This window comes from Mytilus galloprovincialis, chromosome 6 (assembly GCF_965363235.1).
Source record: "Mytilus galloprovincialis chromosome 6, xbMytGall1.hap1.1, whole genome shotgun sequence".
NCBI lineage: Eukaryota > Metazoa > Mollusca > Bivalvia > Mytilida > Mytilidae > Mytilus > Mytilus galloprovincialis.
The window spans coordinates 35,362,381-35,387,038 of record NC_134843.1 but is presented as its reverse complement, the minus strand read 5'-3'; the positions used below and the strand labels follow the sequence as shown (position 1 = coordinate 35,387,038).

General features: G+C 32.2%; 1 protein-coding gene and 1 long non-coding RNA gene across 3 annotated transcripts in view; both read right to left on the bottom strand.

The window, feature by feature from the left end:
- Window positions 1-24,658, bottom strand: part of LOC143078107 (uncharacterized) — a 33,473-nt gene that overhangs the window by 5,239 nt on the left and 3,576 nt on the right. The window contains exon 2 of the long non-coding RNA XR_012979055.1: window positions 460-823. This is a non-coding gene — a long non-coding RNA (uncharacterized LOC143078107). The remainder of the gene's footprint in view (window positions 1-459; window positions 824-24,658) is intronic.
- Window positions 12,922-24,136, bottom strand: LOC143079465 (uncharacterized). 2 transcript variants are annotated; one of them, XM_076254815.1, is made up of 3 exons: window positions 23,850-24,136; window positions 15,228-15,509; window positions 12,922-13,557 (listed from the first exon to the last, which is right to left on the bottom strand). In XM_076254815.1, the coding sequence occupies exons 1-3, from the start codon at window positions 23,976-23,978 to the stop codon at window positions 13,501-13,503; spliced, it is 468 nt and encodes a 155-aa protein (XP_076110930.1). In that variant the 5' UTR covers window positions 23,979-24,136; the 3' UTR covers window positions 12,922-13,500. The 2 variants fall into 2 exon arrangements, with proteins under 2 accessions (XP_076110930.1, XP_076110929.1); XM_076254814.1 differs by lacking the exon at window positions 12,922-13,557 and adding an exon at window positions 13,584-14,166 and having other exon boundaries at window positions 23,850-24,130.

Here is a 24,658-nt window from a genome sequence, read left to right as displayed (position 1 = left end):
TATAATCTAGCTTTATTTTATAAAAGTCTAAATCAAATTCATCTCACATATATGATGTTTCTTTATTGTCATGATTGTAGCGATAAATTAACAAAACTTCACGTTATTTGTTTCTAAAATTAATATGTGGGCAATGACAGTTTCTTTTACACCTATCATCGATTAAACTTTAAAAAATAAATCGGCAACAAAAAACTATCAGACACATAAAATTAATATTAAGTAAATTATAGATTGCATTTTTATCAAGGAAAATAATGACCTCTCACAGGTCATTATTTTATGCCTTGGAGCATATTTCATTGAAACATGGTATCGAGCGGGTTGATTCTGAAAAAGAACGACCTGTCGTTCTGAGAGAAAATAACTCCATGTAGGTATATAAATTTATTTGAATATTTCTACAGTTGTATAATTCCAACAAAGTTTTTCTTGACATAGCTTAAACTATTTACTTACCCATCCTGAACATATAAGACAAATTATGTCAAATGTAAAAAGTGCTTGGACAGCATTATACCGATGACATGTCCAATAACTACCGTCATAAAAATTGCCACTGTTGTAATAGTCGGTTGTTCCGGAATAAATTTTGGCGAGACAGTCGTCGTATTTGTTCCATGCAGTTATATCCAAAATTACTCCAACTGAACTTAGAATCCCAAGAAGAACACCGAGACCTATCTGTAAACCACCAAACACCTTAAATGTTTTCACTGGAAATGCTCGTTCCTGGCGTCCGAGTGGTAGATCTTGTGGGATTCCCACTACTTGTGGTATAAATTGAGAGGAAATCGGAATATTTCCAGTCATTGCTGTCATTCTGAAAAGTTAAAAAAAAACTCAAAGATTCATATTGATACTCTAGTAACAACAGTCATTATACTAATATACATAGCTTTATTCGCTTGTTATTTTTCTCTACGCTGAACAATATGTATAATTAGATATATATTGTTTAAAAACTAATTGGTTAAACAATCACTCTGACAATCATATAAAGCAAGGTCTAAAACGACATAATCAAAGATATCAAGAATGAAAGTTTGTATTTGCTTCGTCTACATACGATTCATTAGTGACTCTCGAATAAAGAAGTTAAAAAGGTCAAATGCAGCACAAAGTTGAAGAGCATTGCGAACAAGCTTCCTCATCATGACTTACCATCGGATGGGAAAAATCTATGTAAATATATTTGTAGGGTTTATATCCATTTGGGCAACACGCGTATTTATCAAGCATTGACCAAAATGTTCAGTAGTAACCTGAATTGACTGTTACTGAGAAAAATATGCTCATACAATATTATATAAAACACACATATGCATTCAGAGATATAACTTGAATACATAATGCATTTTATGAGAGCATATTGATAGGCTGCAAATAGTGGTGTTGCAAAGCTAAATTATAATTTAAACTAAGGCAAAACTATATGGGCTATTTAATTTTAAGGTTCCGGGGAAAATGTGGTTTTTGAATATCCTTTCATGCTATTGTCATGTCAATTGAGACACGGTCTCAAAATATCATTCTGAATGAGTTATATTTGTTGCATCTATTGTATATAAGCGTATTGGAGAGGCCGGAACACAATCATAAAAGATCAATTAAATGACAGTGAAGTGTTCAGTCAAGTGTTCAGTCAAGTGGAAAGTGAAGTGTTCAATCAAGTGGAAACGGAAGTGTTGGATCGATATTTTAAGGCCAACGCATAAGTGATTCAAATTAATTAAGATTTCAATTGTCTTTATTAGTTATTAAAGTTTTGTTCAGTCTTTATTATTAAAATGTGTTTGCAGCTTTTATGAATATTGTTTTAAGTTTAGTAAAATATATACGACGAATAAGCGTTGATTAGTTTTAAAAAAAAAATCACAAAAATACTGTGAAAAAACTCCGTGAAAATTCAATACGGAACGTACCCAATCAAATAGCAAAATCAAAAGGTAAAACACATCAAACAAATGGACAACAGTATGTTCTTATGTAGAAATGGTGGACTGAACATGGTTTTATATCTAGCGAAACATCTCACTTGCATGACAGTTGCATAACATTTCATTTTTTCTTAATTCGTTATTCAATAGCATTGAAGTTAAAGGATGGCTTACTTTTTATCTAAGTTCCTGTATGAAGTCAGCCTCATAATATTAAAGAAACAAGTAGGCAAGAAAAGGGGCGCAATTGGTTTCCATTGGAATACCGACAGTCTGTTGAAAAACACGTCCTTCAACCGTAACAATTATGTTGTCAATCAAGAAATCAAGCATCTTGATAATGTCAGTTTCAGAGAATTTTTGGTTTAAATCAGAGTGATCCTTTACAAAGTAGGAGTTATCCCTCCCTAAGACAAGATACCTGTATCTACGTTGGCCATTCTTTTTTATGAAACAAAGCAATACAAACTCTTTCAATTCGTCTTTTAGTTTGGTATGTGAAATACTTGTGTAAAGTGTAAAAGTATACATGTAGGTGAAACAGCTTTAAACAAAAATATTATAACAAATGCATATGCACTTTCGATATGTTGTACTGTATTTTGCACTCAGATAAGTATGCATCTGAATATTACCTGTAGTTAACAAAATAAGTCATATTCGAAATAAATCTAAATTTATAATTTAAATAAGTACTTGTAATATATTTTACCGAAATTTCTAACAAATAACATTCTAGATACATCTCGATTTACTGGCAAAAAAAATTCAAATATACATTTTCTAAAGATATGTACTTAGTATTAGAACAGATGAAATCAAAATATACTTAAAACACAAAAATGAACAAGTTTGATGTAATCATTTTCTTTTGCAATATGTGAAAAAGCCAATTGTATTCCTTAAATTAAGGGGTAAACCAGCTATAATTACAAAAGTATCCACAATAACATATAAGAATAAAAACAGAAACACTTCAGAACACGGACAACTAAAAGAAAAAAGGGATTCGAATCTATACCGAGTTCTTTCTACTTTTTATTGAACCCTGCAACGCATTCATATAACTGACAGCTACCAGCGTATACGACACGATCATCGTCTATTATGTATATATAAATCAGGCCAATGCCTGTGTGTCCTCTATACTGATGTTACAAAGGTTCATTGATACATACAATTGGCATCTTAATTGCAAATTATTGGTAGTCGAGAAGTGTCTACGGTGTGTTGATGTCAGTTATATGTTACAGAAAAATGGTATATTCTATGTTATTACAGACTTCATGGAGGGTTCCCTTAAAAGGGAAGGCTGTATAGATTGCTAAAGAAGTTAGAGATAATTGCATTAATCGATTCTTTTTTTGAAAAGTAAAATCACTAAAATACTGGACTCCGAGGAAAATTCTAAACGGAAAGTCCCAAATCAAATAGCAAAATCAAAAGCTCAAACACATCAAACGAATGGATAACAACTGTCATATTCCTCACTTGGTACAGGCATTTTCTTATGTATAAAATGGTGGATTGAACCTAGTTTTATAGCTAGCTAGTGAACAGAAATCAGTTAATTAGCCAGTTCAAATTGATGAAATTAAGCACACATATGGTGAATCCATTGTAGCAACAGATTTAGGAAGCGTTGACTCTAGAAAAAGAAACCATGGTAAATTAATAGCCTTAGTTGAGGCAATGGTTTGATAATTCAAAATAAGTCTGTAAAATCACAAAAATACCGAACTCCAATGAAGATCAAAGCAAACAGTCCCTATTCAAATGGCAAAATCAAAAGCTAAGACAAACCAAGCATTTATTTTCATAGTATATACCTTTTCATAGACTAGCACATATTTACAACTTTGGTATCGTTTAATTTGTCTATTGATTTATTGATTTTTTGGTTGACTACATGACAAGTAATTATAAAAAAAGGTGATTGACTAACTTTCATGTTTTATGAATCTGCTTATTCACAATTATTTACTAAATCATGAGTTTATAAATGCATCAAATACGAAAAGCAATGAATATTTTAATCTCACATAAAACAAAAGAATTTAAAATTTCCTTGACTGCAGAATGAAACAACGGTAGCTGTCTAACTACTGCGTAGATGATAATTGAATCGATGCAAACACTTATATATATATATATAAAAAAAAATGCAGCGGAAGATTTACGTGGTTTAAAAAGATGCTTCATTATTCAGTTAAACTGTATTGTATATAATAAAATGAAAATATAGAAACCTGTCATAATAGATAGTCTAGCGGAGAGGCATTCAAAACAACTACTTATAGATCAATGATTATGGGTTTTTGTGTTGTTTTATTTTTTTTTTCAAAATAGAAACTGAAAGCGTTATCAGAATATAGATGGCGCATTCCTTTTATATGTTATCACAGTTTTTAATTCATGATGAAATGGAGAAAGTTCCTTGAGAAATTTAAAAAAAAAGTATCATTATCAAGTTGCAAAATTTTCCTTCTCAAGGTTTCATAGTACATACATTTTAGTTGTGTGTGTGTGTGTGTATGTGTGTGTGTATGTGTAAAGTAATTGCATAGATGATAAATTACCACAGTAACAAGCTTGTGTTTACTCTACTAAAGGTATTAAGTACCGTATTTGTTCACTTATATTGAAATGATCGTTTGCAAACTCTGCGAAGATTTCATTAGCAGAAGTACACTACAGTCCAGGTGGACTTTGTCATTTCCACTCGCCCACGGTGGACAAACCAATGCCGTCCACTCTCTGTCCACGTCCGTTGTCCACCGTGGGCGTGGTGCCCACCCTATTCCGTGGATTCCGTGGGCGTATTGCCCACTCTATACCGAGGACAGCCGTGGGCGTGGTGTCCACCCTATACCGAGGACAGCCGTGGACATACAATGCCCACGGTATACGGTGGAAAGGAGTATGCACAATTCTGGATATAACTCGTAATTTTCGGATACGTTAGATGCTTTTTAAGGGGTTTATTCCAATATAATCTTTTTGTAAAAAGTAAAATCACAAAAATACTGAACTTAGAGGAAGATCAATTGGGAAAGTCCATAATCACATGGCAAAATCAAATAACAAAACGCATCAAAAACGAATGGACAAGAACTGTCATATTCCTGACTTGGTAAAGTAGTTGGTGTTAATAAAATTGACAAGTTTGTGAAATGTGGAAGGTTACCGAAGGAGATTTCGCTTAACAACATTTATTTATTTTTTAATCATTAGAGAAACAGATTCTCGCATAGTAGCTCGTGGATTTTCTGATTTCATCTTGCCGAGGTCGGACTTTAAAATTGGAAATTAAACTGTCGCAGACATTTGTACCCACGTTACTTGCGTTTTTTTTTGTTATTAATAACCAGACGTATTTCGTATAATTACGTGGAAATTATCAAATGCAAAATAGCATTCCTTATCGCTTATGCATATTAATGTAAATCATTTTTAAGGAACAGTCATGTAGATAAATGATGTGAAAATGTTTGTCGTTACAAATATAGTATCAATATTAAATCAAGGATGCCAATAATTTGTGTTAGCGTTGCGGAAGAATATCTCAAAAAGGTTTTCCAAAAATTGCGAGAAAATTTGAATGCCTACTCAAATTTACTTACTCAAATCCAATATATCTTAGAAAAACTAATTATTTCAAAAGAATAACCACTATGCTCTTCCACTGCACTATCATGAGAATACTAGTAGAAAAGAATGACATAAGAAAAAATAAAAATTACATATAACTGTTATACATATAATTTGTCGTATTATGAAGCCGTAGTTTACAGCTTGTCGCCTTATTGTAAGCAATCAATCAAGTACATAAGTTTTAGCATGAAAACTATACTTATTGTTATAAAAAAACATATGCCCCCTTTTTTATTAGAGGTTTCGTACGACTTTAATATAATATACATGTACATGTATAACAACAAACTAGAGTATACTGATTAACAATATAATAGTTGTTACAGTGAGGTTGAATTCCCGGTCATTTATTCATTATCCACACAGGAACTTGTCTCCGGAAAACATGTGTCTGTGAGGTGTACCCTAACCTAACTGTTGGGTATAGAGATGCGATTTTTTTTTCTGATACAAGTGCTTGTCACCACCCAAAAGAACTTGTAGTCATCCGATGTTTTGTCAGTACATTGATTGATTTTAAGATTGGTGAATGCTTGATTTCATCGTCTGTTTAAGGACAAAAACGGATATGGATAGTAAACGGCACTGGAGAAAAAAAATGTATTTTTATTGAAATAAAACCTTTTAATTTTGCATAATTCTTTCAACATGAGGTTTCTAGCACATAGCACTTGAGATATGTCGTATTTTTATTCAATTGCAACCTTTTGATAAGAAGCTCGAAGAGATACTTTCCATAATCCAATGAATCGACATACATGTTACGTTCCCCGTAAGAGCCTTAATCATTTCCGGCCAATCTGAGCTCGTCTAGTCAGCCATCTATTGTAGAATGATGTCAATTCTTGGTTATAACAATTTTAAATTTAACATGAATGATTGATGTCAAGTTCGTTTTACGATTTAAATATGTTCAATAATATTTTATAAATTGATTTCAAATCAATTTTACGGATTTTAAAATTTATTAGAATCGATCAGAGATTCCATCTAACTACATGAACTAGTGTATTCATATTGTTTAACGTGTCGTTACGTGTTCTTTTTTGTTTGTTTGATAAATACTTTGTAATGAATAACAAAATCCGTATCAGTTATTCTCATTGTCAGGTACATGTAATTTGTACTTGTAGGATGATATGTGATTTTCCGATGGGGAGGGACAAGGGTTGGGAACTACAAAAAATGTATAAAAATCTAAATACATCCTTTACGAGAAATGCTATTTTCTGTTACAGACGCTTTCTTTTAACCTTGCGTAGACTTGAGAATTTTTTTTTCAAGATACAAAATAATAAGTCCTTTCAAGAATGATCCGTACAGATTCTAAATTTTCTAAGGATTAGGATATTCAAATACTGTAAAATTAAAGTACTGTACACGTGACTTTCTGACAAATTATGTTTGTGCCGGTCCCATATCATTAGTTTGTAATTCGGTGGCTGCCTTTTGTTGCTATTTAACATATTTGATTTTTGTTCATGATTTTGTACGTTAATTAGACCGTTAGCTTTCTTTTTTGAATTGTTTTACATTTGTCATTGCGGGGTCTTTTATCTATGATGAGTTTATTTATAGATGACTATGTGATATACATTTGTATGCTTTGCTAATTGTTGCAGGCCGTATGGTGACCTATGATCACCTATAGACATTTACTCACTTACATGTATGGAGAGTTACAAATATATCTCATTGGCAACCATGACACATCTTCTTTTTATTATTATAAACGTTAAAAATAACTTATTAAAAGTACGAGCCAAAAATTCCGTAGTATAGTATGCAAATTGACCACTTTCTTTTAACAAGTTAAATATTTCTTTGAAAGTAATTTCCTACAGTCGATATAGTATGATTCGTAAGGACAAATCGATAGTGACCATGAGAAAAACGATTTTTGAAATTATATTAATTAGAATGTAACTAAATACATCATGTATACATACATATATGGCTTATATGTGGAAACATACAAATACCTTTGCTTGTCTTTAGATATCAAATAACTTTTTAATAGGTGCATTGACTTGACGAGTTAAACTGCAAATATTACATGAATATAACAGTGCTGGATCAAGTAGGAGTCGAAGAGTGCATGTTTTAATAAATAAGTGGATATTATTAACTGTCTTAAAATAAAGTATCCACATTCAAAGCGAACATTCGTGTGTCTTAAAAATTGAGAAACCATCTTAGTGTTTAATTAACAGTAATGGAACAAGGGTTTGAGCTTGTGTCCCCAGCGGCAAGTATAACACACCATTATTCGACGTAAATATTATAAATATTAACTATCATGGTGTAATCAGGGGGTGTACAGAATTTTACTCCGTTGTTGAAAATTACTTATATCCCGGATTACACCTAGATAACGAAGTTAATAATAATGAACAATTACTTTACTCATTTTAAAACCGGTATGTGAAATTAAAAAATGCTAATGAAACAATTTCAGTGTAACATTTCTTTTCAACGATGTTGCTGTATATTGTCAAATAACTTTTTTCCTTAAATTTTGGGAAATTCAGAAGAAAAAATGTTCTTTCGAATTTTTTCGGGAATTTTTTTATTATTTTTACAAATTTTTGTTCTCAAATTTATTTATTTTTTAATATTTTTTTATTTTTTAATTTTACATTTTATTTTTAAATTTCTTTTGTTTTGCCAAAGATTGAATAGCTAAACAAATCCTTGGTTGTGCAATTTTTTTCAATGTTAAAATTTTTTGACTAAATTATATATATCCCGGGGTTAACAAGGGTGGATGTTATTTACACCGTGGTTATCAACCAATCAGATTGCAGTATGTTTGCTGCATAAAAAAAATAAACATACATATTTGAGTTGAAAACTTAAATACAAAGGTAAAATTGATTAAAATGTAATAATGATAATCGGTTTGAAAAATAGTTGTTACAAATTCAAAAATTTCAAAATAAATCTGACTCCAATCATTTTATCATAATTTTTCTTAATTTTTAAGTACAAATTCAAAAATTTCAAAATGAAATCTAACTCCAATCAATAAATCATATTTTTCTTTATTTTTAAGTACAAATTCAAAAAGTTAAAATTAAATTCAACTCCAATCTATTTATCACAATTTTTCTTTGATGAAAATAGAAACATATTACAAATAATTACATCTTTTAATTAGATAGTGTTTTCACACCTTGTGATAAACAAAGCAATAAAAGTAGGGCACACTTTCACACCTAGTGATATACAAAGCCATAAAAGTAGGGCACACTTTCACACCTAGTGATATACAAAGCCATAAATGTAGGGCACGCTTTCACACATGAAAGGTTGATATACGATTTATTATCTATCATGAAACAAGAAGGTGTATATCATTCGACGAAATGAAAGAAATTCACAATCATAATACATGAGTATATAAACTAAAATCGTAATCATTGTTCTCATAGAGCAGACAACGTAAGACTCCACAACATCAACTGTTAACTCAAATTTAAGAATCTATACACGATGAGACATACTAGCCACGACAGCAAGTTAGAGATTATACGGCTGTATAAAAAGTCCTACAGCAACACAGAGATTAAGGTGTCATTAGAGTCACAGGGTGTGTCCATTAGCAAACAGGTTGTTAGCTATTGGGTTCAGCAATTTCGAAATGGCAAGTTTGATGCAAATTTATCACCGACCAAGTGGAAAAAGTTCAACAAGCTTTCAAGAGCAGATGTACGCCTCGTTAGCAAGACATTAGCCAAAAAACCATGTACGACCAGCCGACAGCTTTACCGATTTTTGAAACAGAGAGGATCGAAGATCAGTCTTACAACAACGAAAAGAGCAATATTTCATGCTGGCTATACCAACACAAAGCCAAGGTATGCTCAAATGGTTCGACATGTTAACAAAGAGAAGAGGGTCAACTTCTGCAAGACTCTCATTGCAGCAGACGACCAATTTGAAGACATTATATTTACGGACGAGTGTTCCGCACAGCTGCACAACAACAAAGTGACATTTTACAGAAAAATAACAGCTAACCGACCGTCAATTCCTAAGCCAAAGCATCCATTGAAAGTACATCTATGGGCTGGCATCAGCAAGAGAGGAGCTACTCCAATTCTTATATTTGACGGTATCATGACAGGAGAGTTTTTTACGAACGCCATCCTCAAAGATGAAGCTCTGCCATTTATCAACAGAAAGTTTGCGGATCATCATCGTTTCCAGATGGACAACGACCCCAAACACCGGTCCAGGGTTTCCAAAGATTTCATGGCTGCAAATGGCATCAACTGGTGGAACGACTGGCCTTCAGGTAAGTGTGTCTCATAATAAACTTTTTTGATTAGATAATGGTAATTTGATATGAAGGGTACCGTTAATGTTGTGACAGTTCGCTAATTTTTCTAGTACTAGTACTAATAATAAATTTTATTATTGATGTTATTTTCATAGTTAGATATAAGAAGATGTGGTATGAGTGCTAATGAGACACATCTCCATCCAATTTAAAATTTGTAAAAGTAAACAATTAAAAGTCAAAGTACGGAGTGTCTTTTGTGATTTTTATCACATTATATGCTGTACATTGTCTGGTGTGGGTTACATTGTCATATTTAAATATAATTGTTTATTGTAAATAACTCCCCCCCTTTTGTCTTCAACAATATGCAGTGCTATCAATGTTACGGGTTGAGATATATTTGTTGGTTTGATTTTTCATTGGCATGACTTTTTGTGTAATTCAAAACAATTCATATTTTATCATACACATGCATGTACAATAAAGTAAATAATTGCCATAAATCTGAAAAAAAAACTGTGGAGTGCATCTATATAACCAATCAAATTAACCTCTATGTTTATTTTCTACAGAAAGTGCAGATCTTAACCCAATTGAAATGGTGTGGAGCCAACTGAAAAGGTACCTAGCCAAAAAGACATTGTTCACCAAAGAAGACCTAATCAACTCTATCCGTGATTTCTGGGCGGTGTACATGACCAAAGATCAGTGCAGTGGGTATATAGATCACATTTTCAAAGTAGTACCAGTGTGCATACTTATGAAAGGTCAAGCAACTGGCAGTATGCCGGACAAGCTCTTCCGATCAATCTCCTCACGTGGCAGGAGTATTGGGTACTTTAATAACTTGTTGTGGTCACCGGGTTTTGAGGAAAAACGAAAAATGTGCCTGTAAACAGTCATCTATAGAACACATTTCCGCAATGGACATACCATAAATGAAGATTTTTACGTGCATAAAACCTGGAACGGTAGTGTGTATTGGACATTTTCACTAAAAACTCACATGTTTAATTATAAATATTGTACATTTGTATTATGGTGCTTATGCATCCTTTCAAGGACTAATGATTGGTAAAAATGACTAATGTCTTATGTCTACTGTTATGAATTTCAGTTAAAATAAAATTATAATTGTAAATACTAATGTTACGCTGAGGAAGACTTATGTTGTTAACTTTTATGAACGTTTGTTAACTTATGTTAGAAATAATAATATCTATTTTTATGACTATTTGTAATTTATGCTGACAGTAATAATATTGTATATATCTTGTATAGTCTTTGTCATTTATACTGGATAAGCATTGAAAAGAGAATTTGAGGTAAACGTGTCAATGCGATTGCTTTAACAGACCAGACATATATAACAAATAAAAATGAGAGTATGAATTTGTACATGTACATCCATGACACATCAAACACACAAGAACACAATACTAATGGCATACAAGGGCTAATTCAGTCATTTTTACTTTGCTCTTTGCACGTTAAGAACCCTTGTAACAACTCTATGAGTAGTCCGTAGGTGGCCTGTTGCAAGGCAAATTTTCTGTCCCTATCCAATATACCCTAATTTTCCAGTGGCAGTCCAAATTTTCCCGACCATCATCCCGAATGGCCTTTATTATGACACGACCTAACTAATGTGCTTATTGTTTACTTGTTCTCGTCCTGAACATGCATGAAATATTAGCCACTGGGCGTTAAGCAACCAACAATCAATCAACCAGCCATTTTTAAAAGGGGTCCCAACTAAGAATAACGGGGAAGGGGATCAACTATATTTCCCCATTCATAAGCGTTGTTCTTCCAAACAAAGGAGGTACTAACCCCCGCCCCTCTTCCCCGACTGGATCGACCACTGGCATACAAAGGTCTACATACAAATCTCAATGTAAATTTTAAATGTGGAGTGTATTATCCATGTGGTTGCTGCTGTCATTATTGTTTTTTGGTTTATTGTGTTTTATCAAAATGTTTTTATTGATGTTAATTTGTGATGTCAGGACAGTTCAAAACTATCTATGAGATATTGGATTTGCTAAAACCCATCCCTTTATGGTATCCGGTCTGAAGGCAGATATTAATTTTTGAAGATCATACAGAGAGGACTTTATTACCCTTATCGCTATCAGTATTTCTTTTTTATACATGAACACCTGCTCCAATGTTTGTTTTTTCCGTCTTTTTGATGTGTCGATACCTCTTAACAGTTAATACAAACAAGAGTACACACACTGAAATGTCTGGCCTTCTTTATTAATCATTGATATTTCCATACACCAAATATAGTTGACCTATTGCATATAGTATTAGAAAAATAATCCTAAACTCAAAAACTGAACTTTGACCACTGAACCATGAAAATGAGGTAAAGGTCAGATTATACCTGTCAGCTAGACATGTATACCTTACAATCATTTCATACACCAAATATAGTAGACCTATTGCATATAGTATAAGAAAAACAGACCAAAACACAAAAACTTAACTATAACCACTGAACCAAGAAAATGAGATCAAGGTCAGATGACACCTACAAGTTGGACATGTACACCTTACGCTTCCATGCACCGAATATACTAATCCTATTGCTTATAGTATCTGAGATATGGACTTGACCACCAAAACTTAACATTGTTCACTGATCCATGAAATGAGGTCAAGGTCAAGTGAAAACTGTCTGACGGGTATGAGTTCTTTGCAAGGTACGGACATACCAAATATAGTTATCCTATAACTTATAATAAGAGAGAATTTAACATTACAAAAAATCTGAACTTTTTTTTCAAGTAGTCACTGAATCATTAAAATAAGGTCAAGGACATTGGACGTGTGACTGACGGAATTTCGTAACATGAGGCATCTATATACAAAATATGAAGCATCCAGGTCTTCCACCTTCTAAGATATAAAGCTTTTAAGAAGTTTGCTAACACCGCCGCCGTTGCCGTAGCCGCCGCCTGATCAATATCCCTTTGTCGAGCTTTCTGCAACAAAAGTTGCAGACTCGAAAAAAAACCAGCTAGATTTACAGTATGAATATAGTTTTAATCAAAAGGTTACACAGGATGCATATATACACATTATATATAGTCTCGGTAAAATATCAACCAATATCATATATTCATATGCAAGATCATAGATGTACTTCACGAAAGAAGTGATTCATGAAAAAATGTATACAATTTGTACATTACAGCAATTGATCACACAATTTTAAAGGTGTACGATACGTACGTAAATGGCAGAAATACATTTAAATATGATTTGCATCATTGTTTATAGTGTTCAGTGGCGTTGCGAGCAGCCTTCGACGACATCTTTTAACAGCAGGCCTTCTCAAACTCTCATTTATCTTCTGAATTACCGTATCTCGAAAGTATTCCTCCTTTTGGCATTCAGGATAAAACATGGTGGTGTAATTGCTTACTGCCGTCTTTGTGTTTGGGCTTAACCCCCTTTTTCCGTTCACACCACCACCGTTCCAGTTATATAGTTGTCTTAGGTTTTCTGGACCAAAAAGGTGTGGTTTCAATTCTCTTATAACAAGTGCGGCGAAGTTTCCGGCAGACTGGGACTTCCCTTTCAGCGTTAACAACCTGTCTTGGTCAATTACCATTCCAGCTGGATGGGCAATGGTATGTGTTGCTTCACTTCCATCGTCACTGTCTGCTGGTGGTGCAGACCAGGGTGTCTCCTGCCTTCTTCCTCTCCTAGACTCTTCGTGGTGAATGTCATGTTTGGCCTCTAGAGTCTTAAGTCTGTTGTCTATGTCTGTTACTTTCATGTTTAGTCGTGTGACCCCTCTCAAGATAGTGTCGAGGACATGAAACACCCTGTGGTCATCAGGAAAGATCGATCGATGGTTTACTGATGGTGTTGCTGGTGATGGTGGTTGTGGTGATTGTAAGTGAGATTGTTGGTGCACTATTATTTGTGGTGATGTTGGGGGTGATAGTGGCCTTGGTCTAGATGTGGAATTTGTTGTTGGTCCAGAGGTTGTTGGTCTAGAAGTGGGATTTGTTGTCGGCCCTGAGGTTGTTGGTCTAGAGGTGGGATTTGTTGTAGGCCCTGAGGTTGTTGGTCTAGAGTTGGAATTTGTTGTCGGCCCTGATGTTGTTGGTCTAGAGGTGGGATTTGTTGTCGGCCCTGAGGTTGTTGCTCTAGAGGTGGAATTTGTTGGACTTAGGGATACGGTTGTTGTCCCGGTATTGATGATTGTGGTGTAGTTGGAGGCATTGCCCTTGACAAAACTTTGGCTAATGGTTTTGTTGATTTCTGAAATATAATAACTTTTTATTTAGATTTATTTTTACAATGCCAACGTTAAACAGATTCTATAACCGTTCATTATGTGTAAAGAGAGAGAGAAAAAAGAAAGATCAAAACTGTTATATACTTAAAGAACAACTATCAATATTTTACCGAATACCAGTACATTTAGGTTTCGACATAGGGGTGTCACCTTTTAATCGGAAACAAAAGTCTGAGAACTCGTCAAATTAATTTTCGCTAATTTTAAATTACTTGAATAAAGAGGGTATCTACGCTGTACGGGTTTATTGGCGGATCCAGGACTTTTCATAATGGATGCACTTGATGCATTGAGAGAATGTCTGCTACAGTCGTGCTTCGGATTTTTTCCCCGAAAACAATAAATGTTTGTGAGAAATTCCATATATTATTTTCAAATAGGTGACCCCCAGCCCCCCCCCCCCTAAACCCCGCTCCCGACATATACATGCAGCGGTTTACGATGTCATATTGCATGTAAATATATTATTATATTATTCTGAAATATACACAAAACGTAAAAGTGAATGACTGCATGGTATTTTTTGTTTTATTTATATGTCACCATAACTCAAAAGATAGACAAAAACATAAATCAGTGAAACTGATTGGTCGGAGGCGGGTTATTTTGAAGGGGCATAACTCTGAATAAAAATATATAAAAGTTGCGTATTAAACAAGCCTTACGTTAAGCCTTTTTCAACTGATTTTTATATAGTTCTATCTTAAGTTGTACTGTTATACCACTGTCCCATGTAAGGGGAGGGTTGGGATCCAGCTTACATGTTTAACCCCGCGACATTATGTATGTGTGTGTCTGTCCCAAGTCAGGAGCCTGTAATTCAGTGGTTGTCGTTTGTTTCTGTGTTAAATATTTATTTGTTTTTCATATAAATAAGACCGTTAGTTTTCTCGTTTGAATTGTTTAACGTTGTCATTTCGGGTCTCTTGTGAAGAACTGTCTCATTGGCAATCATACCACATATTCTTTCTTTATACTAAATCAGCAATCGCAGTTTAATTACTAGTAAATTGGTAAAATTTACCTTTGATGTTGGTTTGGGTTTTGGTATTTTTGTTGACCTTTTCCCTTTGGCAGGACGTCTGATGATTGGAAGGCTAGGGGAACCTGGAAGAGGAATCTCTATAGATTCGGCTGGAGATGGGGGTGGTGTTGGTGATCTAGGCGTTGGCTCTGGTGATGTTTGGCATTCTCTCTCGTTTTTCTGCAGCACCATCTCATTTTCTGTCCCAGACCCAATAACTAGGGCAGTGCTAATTTGTTTCCTATTGCCATACTGCACCTCATAGAGAACCATGTGCTGAATCTGAAATTATTTAAAATGAATTATGAAGTTAAATATCTATGGGCTTCTATAATATAATATTAACATGCTAATATAATGTTTTTTAGGGGAGAGTGTGTAGTACGCGTTAGGTTTTTTTTTTTTTTTTATTAATTTTTTGGCCGGTTATCTCGATACTATAGGGATACAACTTTGCACACGACCTACATATTAGTCTTTATCTATCAATCTATCACAGATATTAGAAGCACGTCATGGTTTGAATATATTAGGACCAATTTTAGGACCGTTTTGATAAACAGGCCCTGTACATTCGATCTGCAAGTAGGTCTTTAGGTTTATTAATAGCTAAATGTAAAGCTAATGGCGGTTTTCAATTTGATACATTTACAAAACTTTTTGATACACTTGTTATGTCTGTCATTGAATACGGCGCCTCAATTTGGGGTCACCAGGATTTTTCTTGTATTATTGCTGTAAAAAATAGAGCAATGAGATTTTTTATGGGTGTGGGTAAATACACCCCTAACTTAGCCTTATATGGAGATATGGGTTGGATGCCCAGTATTATATCTCAGTGGACATGTATTTTTAGATTATGGTCGTGACTTACTAAAATGTCTCATTGTAGAGTTAATAAAAAGGTTTTCTTATGGGGCAATAAATGCTGTAATAGTAAATTTAGAAATTGGAATTATAGAGTCAATGTGAAATTTAAAGAAATGGATATGGAGTTTTTATGTAATACTGATTTTTCTATTGATAAAAATACAATTAAACAAATTGAAAAGGAAAATTTTTGTAGATATAAAGAGAAGTGGTACTCTGACTTAATGTACAATGAAAGAAGTAAATTGCGAACGTATAGAATGTTTAAGCAATGTTTTAATAAAGAAAAATATTGATGTATTAATATGCCTGGAAAATATAAGAGTGCATATGCTAAATTTAGATGTGGTGTTGCACCTCTGAGAATAGAAACTGGCCGATATGAAGGCATTATGGTTGACAATAGATTATGATTTAATGAGCAATGTAAGAAAAATAACATTATTGAAGATGAGAAACATGTCTTAATTAACTGCCCAGTATATGCAGATTTACGAGCTATTTTATTTAAACATGCTAGCTCTTTTAATTGTGATTTTGTTAATTTGTCTGATGATGATAAATTCAAATTTTTATTCACTGATGAAAATGTGTGTTACTTTTTAGCCAAAATCTGCTATGATGTATTATTAAAAAGAAAAGGTATTTTATATAATTGTAGATAATAATGTGTTTTGTAGAAATTTTGTAGTCTCTCATAACTCTTTTTAGAGTGGCTCATGTTGTTTTAAATATTACTGTAATTTTATAAATGTATAAATGTATGTCAATTTTGAGGTGAGACTCTAATAAAGTATTTGTCTTGTCTTGTCTTGTTCGATTTTTTTTAATGAGTAGTAATATACCGTTGCAATTAATGTACAATTTTCCTACATGTACATGTATAATAAACGAATTAAGTAATTATTGTCATTATTGGCTGGGAATATACATATCCATCCATTGTTAAGCTGCATATTCCCGTGCACTTATTACGTATACGACTTTCCGTCCTGATTGCGCATGAGATTTTTGCCACAACAATTTAATCAACCAACAAATTAAATTTGTCTATTAGAAAAATACTCAATTATGATGAAATATAGAAACTGAGAGTAAAATGGAGATATATTCATTATTCAGACTTTATTTAATTCCATCAAGGCTTTCTAACTGGGCCCGTATGCAAAATGGCTTGTTTACTCAAGTTAAGATTTGTTCCGAACGGACGGATTTTTCAACACTTTCAACGATGAATTACGTTACAAAACGGAACCTTCAGTATAAGAATGTTTAGTAGTAGACAAAAGTGGACAACGCTTTCAAAAGGGGGTTTTGATCCATGAGAAAGCCACATCTTATTTTAAATTTGATCTGTTATTTCATTTACCGTTTTCAAAAGAAATAAATTGAATGGAAAATTTTACGACTTTGTGGAGATTTCTCAATTGGTTTTGAATATAACATAGTTGAAACAATACGGGATTTTTTTATGTTTTTTTTTGTTGCAAAACCATATATGTTTATTATTTTTCAAATGAAACCGTCTGTATTTGTTTACCGAGTGAACTTGTACATGTATGTGTTTATTTGACTTTAATAAACTACCATCGCTAATCACCGTGACACGACTCTAATCAACACACTAATTGGTAAAGAATAAAATCGTCGGTCGTGGATAAATAATACCATGTAACGGCGCTAGCCTGGGGTCCTGCCTAATCTTGTCAGTGACGCGCAGCTAGATTGGGTCGGATGCCAGGCTAGTAACGGCGCGTCATGATAATGGGAAATTGAGTTTTGTTTTCTATTTTTAAGTATCTTTCTCCTTTTGAAAATGTGTCTATAAAACTATACAAAAAATTGTTCGAATCACTAGTTAAACCTATTCTGATGTATAATTCTGAATTTTGGTATATGAATTTTTATGAAAAAAATAATAAGAGCTGAAAGACGAGCACAAATTAAAGACATGAGTAAATTTGATATTCTAGCAATGATTGATACATTGTAGTAGTCAAGTGGAGAAGACACATTTAAAATTTTGCAAATATATACTGGGGATTAGTAAACAATCTGTCAATATAGTTGCAAGAGCAGGACTAGCTCAGTATTCCATAATTGTCTTTATTAAAGTCAATCATTGAAGTACTTAGCAAGAATTTCTAGTGATGAAAATAACCCTTTATTAGAACTAAAAGATAGCTTTGAAAATATTTTCTTTGAAAAATTAAAATTAACTAATGACACCAGTAAGATAAAGACAAAATATGAAATAGACAAATACATTTCTAAAAATATTTTTGAAAATAGAAAATTATTATGTAAAAAGCGAGTAAGTGACCATTTCTTGGAAAAAGAGAGGGGTAGATATAAAAGAATTCAAACAGAAAATAGAATATGTCAACATTGTAATATAAATGCGGTTAAAGATGAAACCCACTTTTTCTTAAAATGTAAAATTAATTAATCAGCTTGAAAATGATATAAATAATATATGTCCAGAATACTTTAAATTGTCTGAAACAGATATATTGCAATTAATTCTATCTTCATTTGATATTATGCAGCTTACTGTTCCGTTCATTAAAAAGTCATTTATATATGATGTTTAATATGTTAATTTTTCCATTGTGTATATTGTATTGTATTGTTTGTATTTGCCTTCAACCCCTAGGGGTAGAAATGTGCATTTCATAGATAAAAAAAAAGATAATTCTATCCAATTCTTTATTACTCTAAGCACAGACATTATGCTTATCAGTGCAATAAATACAAAAACATTTCTAATATGACAACATGGCATACTACATCAGAGAAGCAAATAAACATCAAGAATTGACAAATAACAGTTTGGTCCTATGATTAAGTGCATTTATCAAGAGTTTACACAAATTACGCAAATCTTTTATATTTTCAGTGCTGAGGAGTTCCTCTAATTTGAACGACAATGGACGTCTATAATAATAAGGTTTCATAAACGGCCTACTTAAGTCTCTATAGCATTCACATTGTAAAATAAAATGGAATTCATCTTCAGTAATATTCAAAGTACAAAAAGTACACTTTCGATCTAACCTGAGACTACTATAACGTTGTTTTCAAGTTACAGTTTGTACGCCAATGTCACTAAAACTCGCCCGATTCGGACTAAGACCGGGGATAAATTGCCTCAGGGTGTACTGGGGTACTACAGGGTGTTAAAATACCCGTATCTACAAATATGAACGTAGATAACTTATAGTATAGTAGTCTCAGATCTAACGTATTTACTCAATGATAACGGCCTACTTCAACAAATAAATCATGTGAAAACTCTAAGCCGAGTTAATTACACTCTAAAATTCATGTTTAGTTAGATTATACTGTAAATAAAAATTATTAACAATTAACACTTAGATGAAATTTTCATTTGATAAAACCTTAAATAACTTCTCAAATATTGAATAAACTTGAATAAAAACAAAGAACTTAAGATCAAACAATAAATTATCTATAGAATGCATACAAACTCTCACTAAAACTTCTATGACAGTTCCTGTTTTAATTATATTACAAATCAAAAAAAAAAGAAGAAACTATTCTCGTTTTTTGTAATAGAAATTCAGAGTTACAGATTAAGTTAAGTCATTGATATAAGAAAAAATATAACAAAAAAAATCGTTACTAGTATTCTGCATTTTCATTGGTTTACTATTGTCGTGCGACTTTTTGTGTAAACCAATGATAACGGGAAGACCGCCCACAGATTAGGTTTGACCAATCAGATTTGGAGTTTAATTAAAGGAGTGTCTGTATAAAGACAAATGAATTGAAATAGAAAATTCCTAAAATTCCCATTAAAGGGAATCGCTTTTTTGTATGTTAATTTATTGACCTTGGAGAAAGCATCGGATTTTATTTTTTAATTCTTAAACCTAAATACACGAAAAGAAAAAGATATCTAATTTCTGTACAATTTTCCTTTCATTTATTAAAGAGGTTAGCCATTTTTCTCCAAAAAGTACTTTCTGAATCTTCATTTACAGAATTAAGAGTTTCTTTATGAAATACATGCAGAATTATTGCGATTTGTACTGTATTCATGAATACCTATGGTTATTTCATTATACATATGTGTCGTTTGGTTGCTGTCTCATTGACGAATAAACCACATCTCCTTTATTTTTATATGTTATATGTTATATTCAAAGACAAATTTTAATATAAAACTTCCCATTTGTATACAATGCATTGAAATTTCAACCCGCTAAGGCAAGGAATGTCGTAAAAGCGCTATTGACAAGTTGAGCGTATCAAATTAATTACATGTACACACTATACTTATATATAACAATAAATATATCAAACACAATTTATAATTGCCGATCGCCCACGAGACTAGAAGGACACCGGATTTTATTATAATCTATCATAACAAACATAATATTTTGCAATAATATATATATACATATAAACAATGCTTTCAATACAAAACGAAAACATTGACTTCGTCATAAACGAACCCGCCGGCCAGGAAAAACCAACAACCAAGTTACCTTAGTCGATATGGAAACCTGTGTCCAAACCCTAATGCTCGGAAGATCGTCTCGAGAGGTGTACTTGGACAATACTGAAAATTAGCTTATTTTTACATAAACAAAATATCATCAAAATGTGTAATAGCAAACAAAAATACCAATATATAGTACAAAAAACAAGAAAAAATCAAACAATAATGAACCAACATTAAATCTGAACTTGACCAGTTCGAAGTTGGCGAGAGAATGGTCTGATAGGGAAATTAACCCGCCAAAAAATGACCATTCACGTGATACTACAATTAATATCACGTGTCCATACATATATTGAAAGAACCGTTAGTACAATAATTTTCCTCTATACTTCGAAACGCGGAAAATTATAAGTATATATACGAACGGTCGTTCAAGGTCAGAAATGATTACACATGTGTACTTAACTATTACACTAGTTAGTTTAAATCTGTTTTGCTAAAAGAATAAACATTTCTAAAATACGGATTTTCCCTTTGTGATTTATCTGATATTTACAAAAAAACATATTAACTTAATACTTTTATTTGAACAAAATTAGAAATTACTTCATAATATGATTCTGGATTGAGAAAACTCAATATATTACAAAGTTACGTGTCTTAGCATAAAATGCCGGAAGAATAACTGACTAGAACTGTATATCTAATGTTTAATTATGTCGTTTGGTTGCTGTCTTGTGTATGCATAAACCACATCTCTCTTATATTCACATTAAACATTCACGGACACATTTTAATATAAAAAAAATCTAATTCGAAATGAATTATCACATGAATACGTATGGTCTTGAATTTCAAAAGTCGGACTTGGTTATCACAAGGATTTATATATTAATCTAAACAAATCCGTGGTTATAGTCAACAGTTACAATGAATGATTTTAAACTAATTTTTTTTTTAAAACGAAATACGGATTTCCCATTTTGACTTAGTTATATCAAATGTTTTAATTTCCATACAAAAAACTAATTCCCTTAAATATTACCCCAGTGTGAAAAAACAAAATATCAACTTTAGATAATTGTTTTAATTTCAATACCAAAAAAAAAAGAAGAAAATTCTCTTTAAAATATCAAAAGATATTAAACAATTAAATATCAACCGGAAATATTCTTATAAATTTTGAGAATCTGTATTGTATACTGGAGGAATAATTGGCACTGTATATATATCTATAGTTTAATTATGTCGTTTGGTTGCTGTCTCGTTAAAGGGACCGATAATGGTTTTCAAGGTGGGACGTGGTTAAATTTAATAGTTGCAATGTGTATTTAGAAAATTAATTAAAAACAAATGTAAGATATGATTAGAACGTTCAAACTTAAGACGCGTCAGTGCTCTTAAATGATCTTAAGTCCATCCCAAAATCGGTCTTAATGTGTGTCTTCAAACGAAGGGATACTTAATTCCGAGAACACCACGCCTGGTTATGACAAACTCAAAATGTTTGGGGACATATTTTAGATTTTTAAAACGTTCCAACAAAACTTATGCAAGCATTTACAGAAGTTCAAATGTTCTTATTATAAAATTTAAGCTTGAAATACATTTTTATCGCTTTTTAGTGTTATTCTTTTACCCAGGCTAAGAACTATCGCGAAAACTATTATTTCTTTTAAGAAAATGAAACGAGTAAAATTAAGCTTATGATAAAGGTAGTGTCAGCGTCATGCGGGTACGCGTGGCATAATTGGACTTCGTAGGGTACGCGTAACCGCCTAATATTCATATATTATCGGATGGAGATAAAATTGTGTATTAAACCGGTAATTTATCACAATAATTGAAACAAAAATATAATTCACAGAGATTTTAAGATATGAGATGTCAAAATTTCGACTTTAAAAACCATCAGTAATCCGATTTTATTTTTACTACGTCCCTAATACGTTTTCGTAGAAACGATCCAGGGTGGTGTTCTTGGAGCTATCTTAGGACTAGGACGTGTCCTAAGTCTATCTTATGACAGGTATTTTTCATAAGTCGTGTTCTCGAAGCTCTCCTAATTTACGATATATCGCAGTTTTCGTCCTAACTTTAGGACACCTAAATAGGTGTCTTATGGTTCATCCTATCTTCATCCTAACATAATAAATTTTGGATTTCGCTTTTTGTTCATTTTTTACCTGAAGATTAACATGAAAATGAAACGCACCATCGGTTTTGACTCGTATATAAAGAAATAAGGCATGATTTTAAACTTTGAACTTCGTTTTTACGATTACACTACCAACTCAATTCTCATTTCAAAACAAGTTGTTTTCCAGTTTAAATTACAAGCCTTTTTGATATAATTTTAGTATTACATTTAAAATTATGGATTTAATTCTTTAATTGTAATTATAAAATCCGTAAACAATTTTATTAATTGGTTTGGTCATTAATAAATGTTTTATCAAAAAATAAAATTGACGATTTAAAATTTCTAGACTTGGGATATGTTTATGACGTCCTAACATAAGATACGTCTGAGATAGCTTCGAGACACAACTTAAGAGTGTCCTAAATTGATCCTAAGTCCATCCTAAAATTGGTCTTATCTATGACCTAGGACGAATCTTAGGATACTTTCGAGAACACTACCCCTGGTTAGTTTTTGAATATTTTTCTTTAAATGTTAACTATAATTATAGATTATCTATGCATTTATATAACAAATTATTTATTCAAATAAATTAGTTCATCATATATAACCGTGACTTAATTTTCATTTTAAATTTTAAATATGAAGACCTGAAACGGAATTAGCAAGCAATTAATCCGGCGTTCTGAATGAATATATAATTATCAAATGGATTTCATGAGTTTGAGACGTTATTCTGGAATTTTTATCGTATTACTTTAAATTGTGTCACACTTAAAATTTATTTTTAATCGTTTCAGATATTTTAAAATGTTAGTTTCTGTTTCGAATTTTATTTACATGTATTCAGTATAATTTAATTATTCAGTATAATCTTATTCTTTTCACGTGCATTTACATTTAATTTCTATTTTTCTTACTAATACATTAAATACAGATTAAGACATATTATTTGCCACTATATTAACTGAATTCACAAAGTCGGGAACTAACCGACAGTTTATTATAAAATAGGTTGCGGGTACGCGTAGCCTACGGAAGTCAATTTGGCTACGCGTATCCGCATGTCGGTACGCGCAGACACTGCCTATAATGAATAACATGTTAATATAATATAAGCAAAAATTGTACATACCTTATCATCACTCTTGAAGAAACTTCTGCTTCTGACTTGGTAAGTGTTGCATGCTATATATTTCACAAGGTAGTGTGTTGGTGCTTTAGTCGTTAGGCTGAGGACACGAGATCTTGGTAACACGGACATTTTTAACAATGATAAATCAAATAAAATTGTTGATCTTATAAAGCACACAGGTTGTCATAAATGATATGACAGTTCCATCCGGAGATAAAATAAAACAAAACATTTTAAAAGGATTACTATTTTTGAATACCTTGCTTATTTGAAGGTCCCTGTCAGTGTGATGATATGATAATTGGGGTATACCGTCGCTGTCAAATGCAAAAAAATGGCTTTTTGTTTCGGTGGGAACAACACCTGTCTGCATTGGAGTAATTGAATATATGTACATTTGTACAAATAAAAAAGAGATATAGAGCAGTATGCATATATAGAAAAAAATCCAGCCGAAAAAAAATAGTATTTTTAAAATAAATGATAATGACTTTAGTTGAAAAATATGAATTGGATATAATAAAGAATGTAAGATTTTATAAGATCCAATTCCTACATTTGATTACAGATTTTTTTATGGTTAAAAATGTACATATATAATTGAAACATTTAAAAAATATTTTGAGATTATTTTTTTTTAATTGGGGGATTCTAGTTGAAATGGATTACAGAATTCACTTAAACAGGCACATACATGTACATGTAATTAGCAATTGATAATTTTAATAAAGATGAAAAAATTAAACAGGAGGAAGAAAGACATAGTAACGGTCTTCTTTTCTCAAATGTAAAAAATTTCAATACACGTA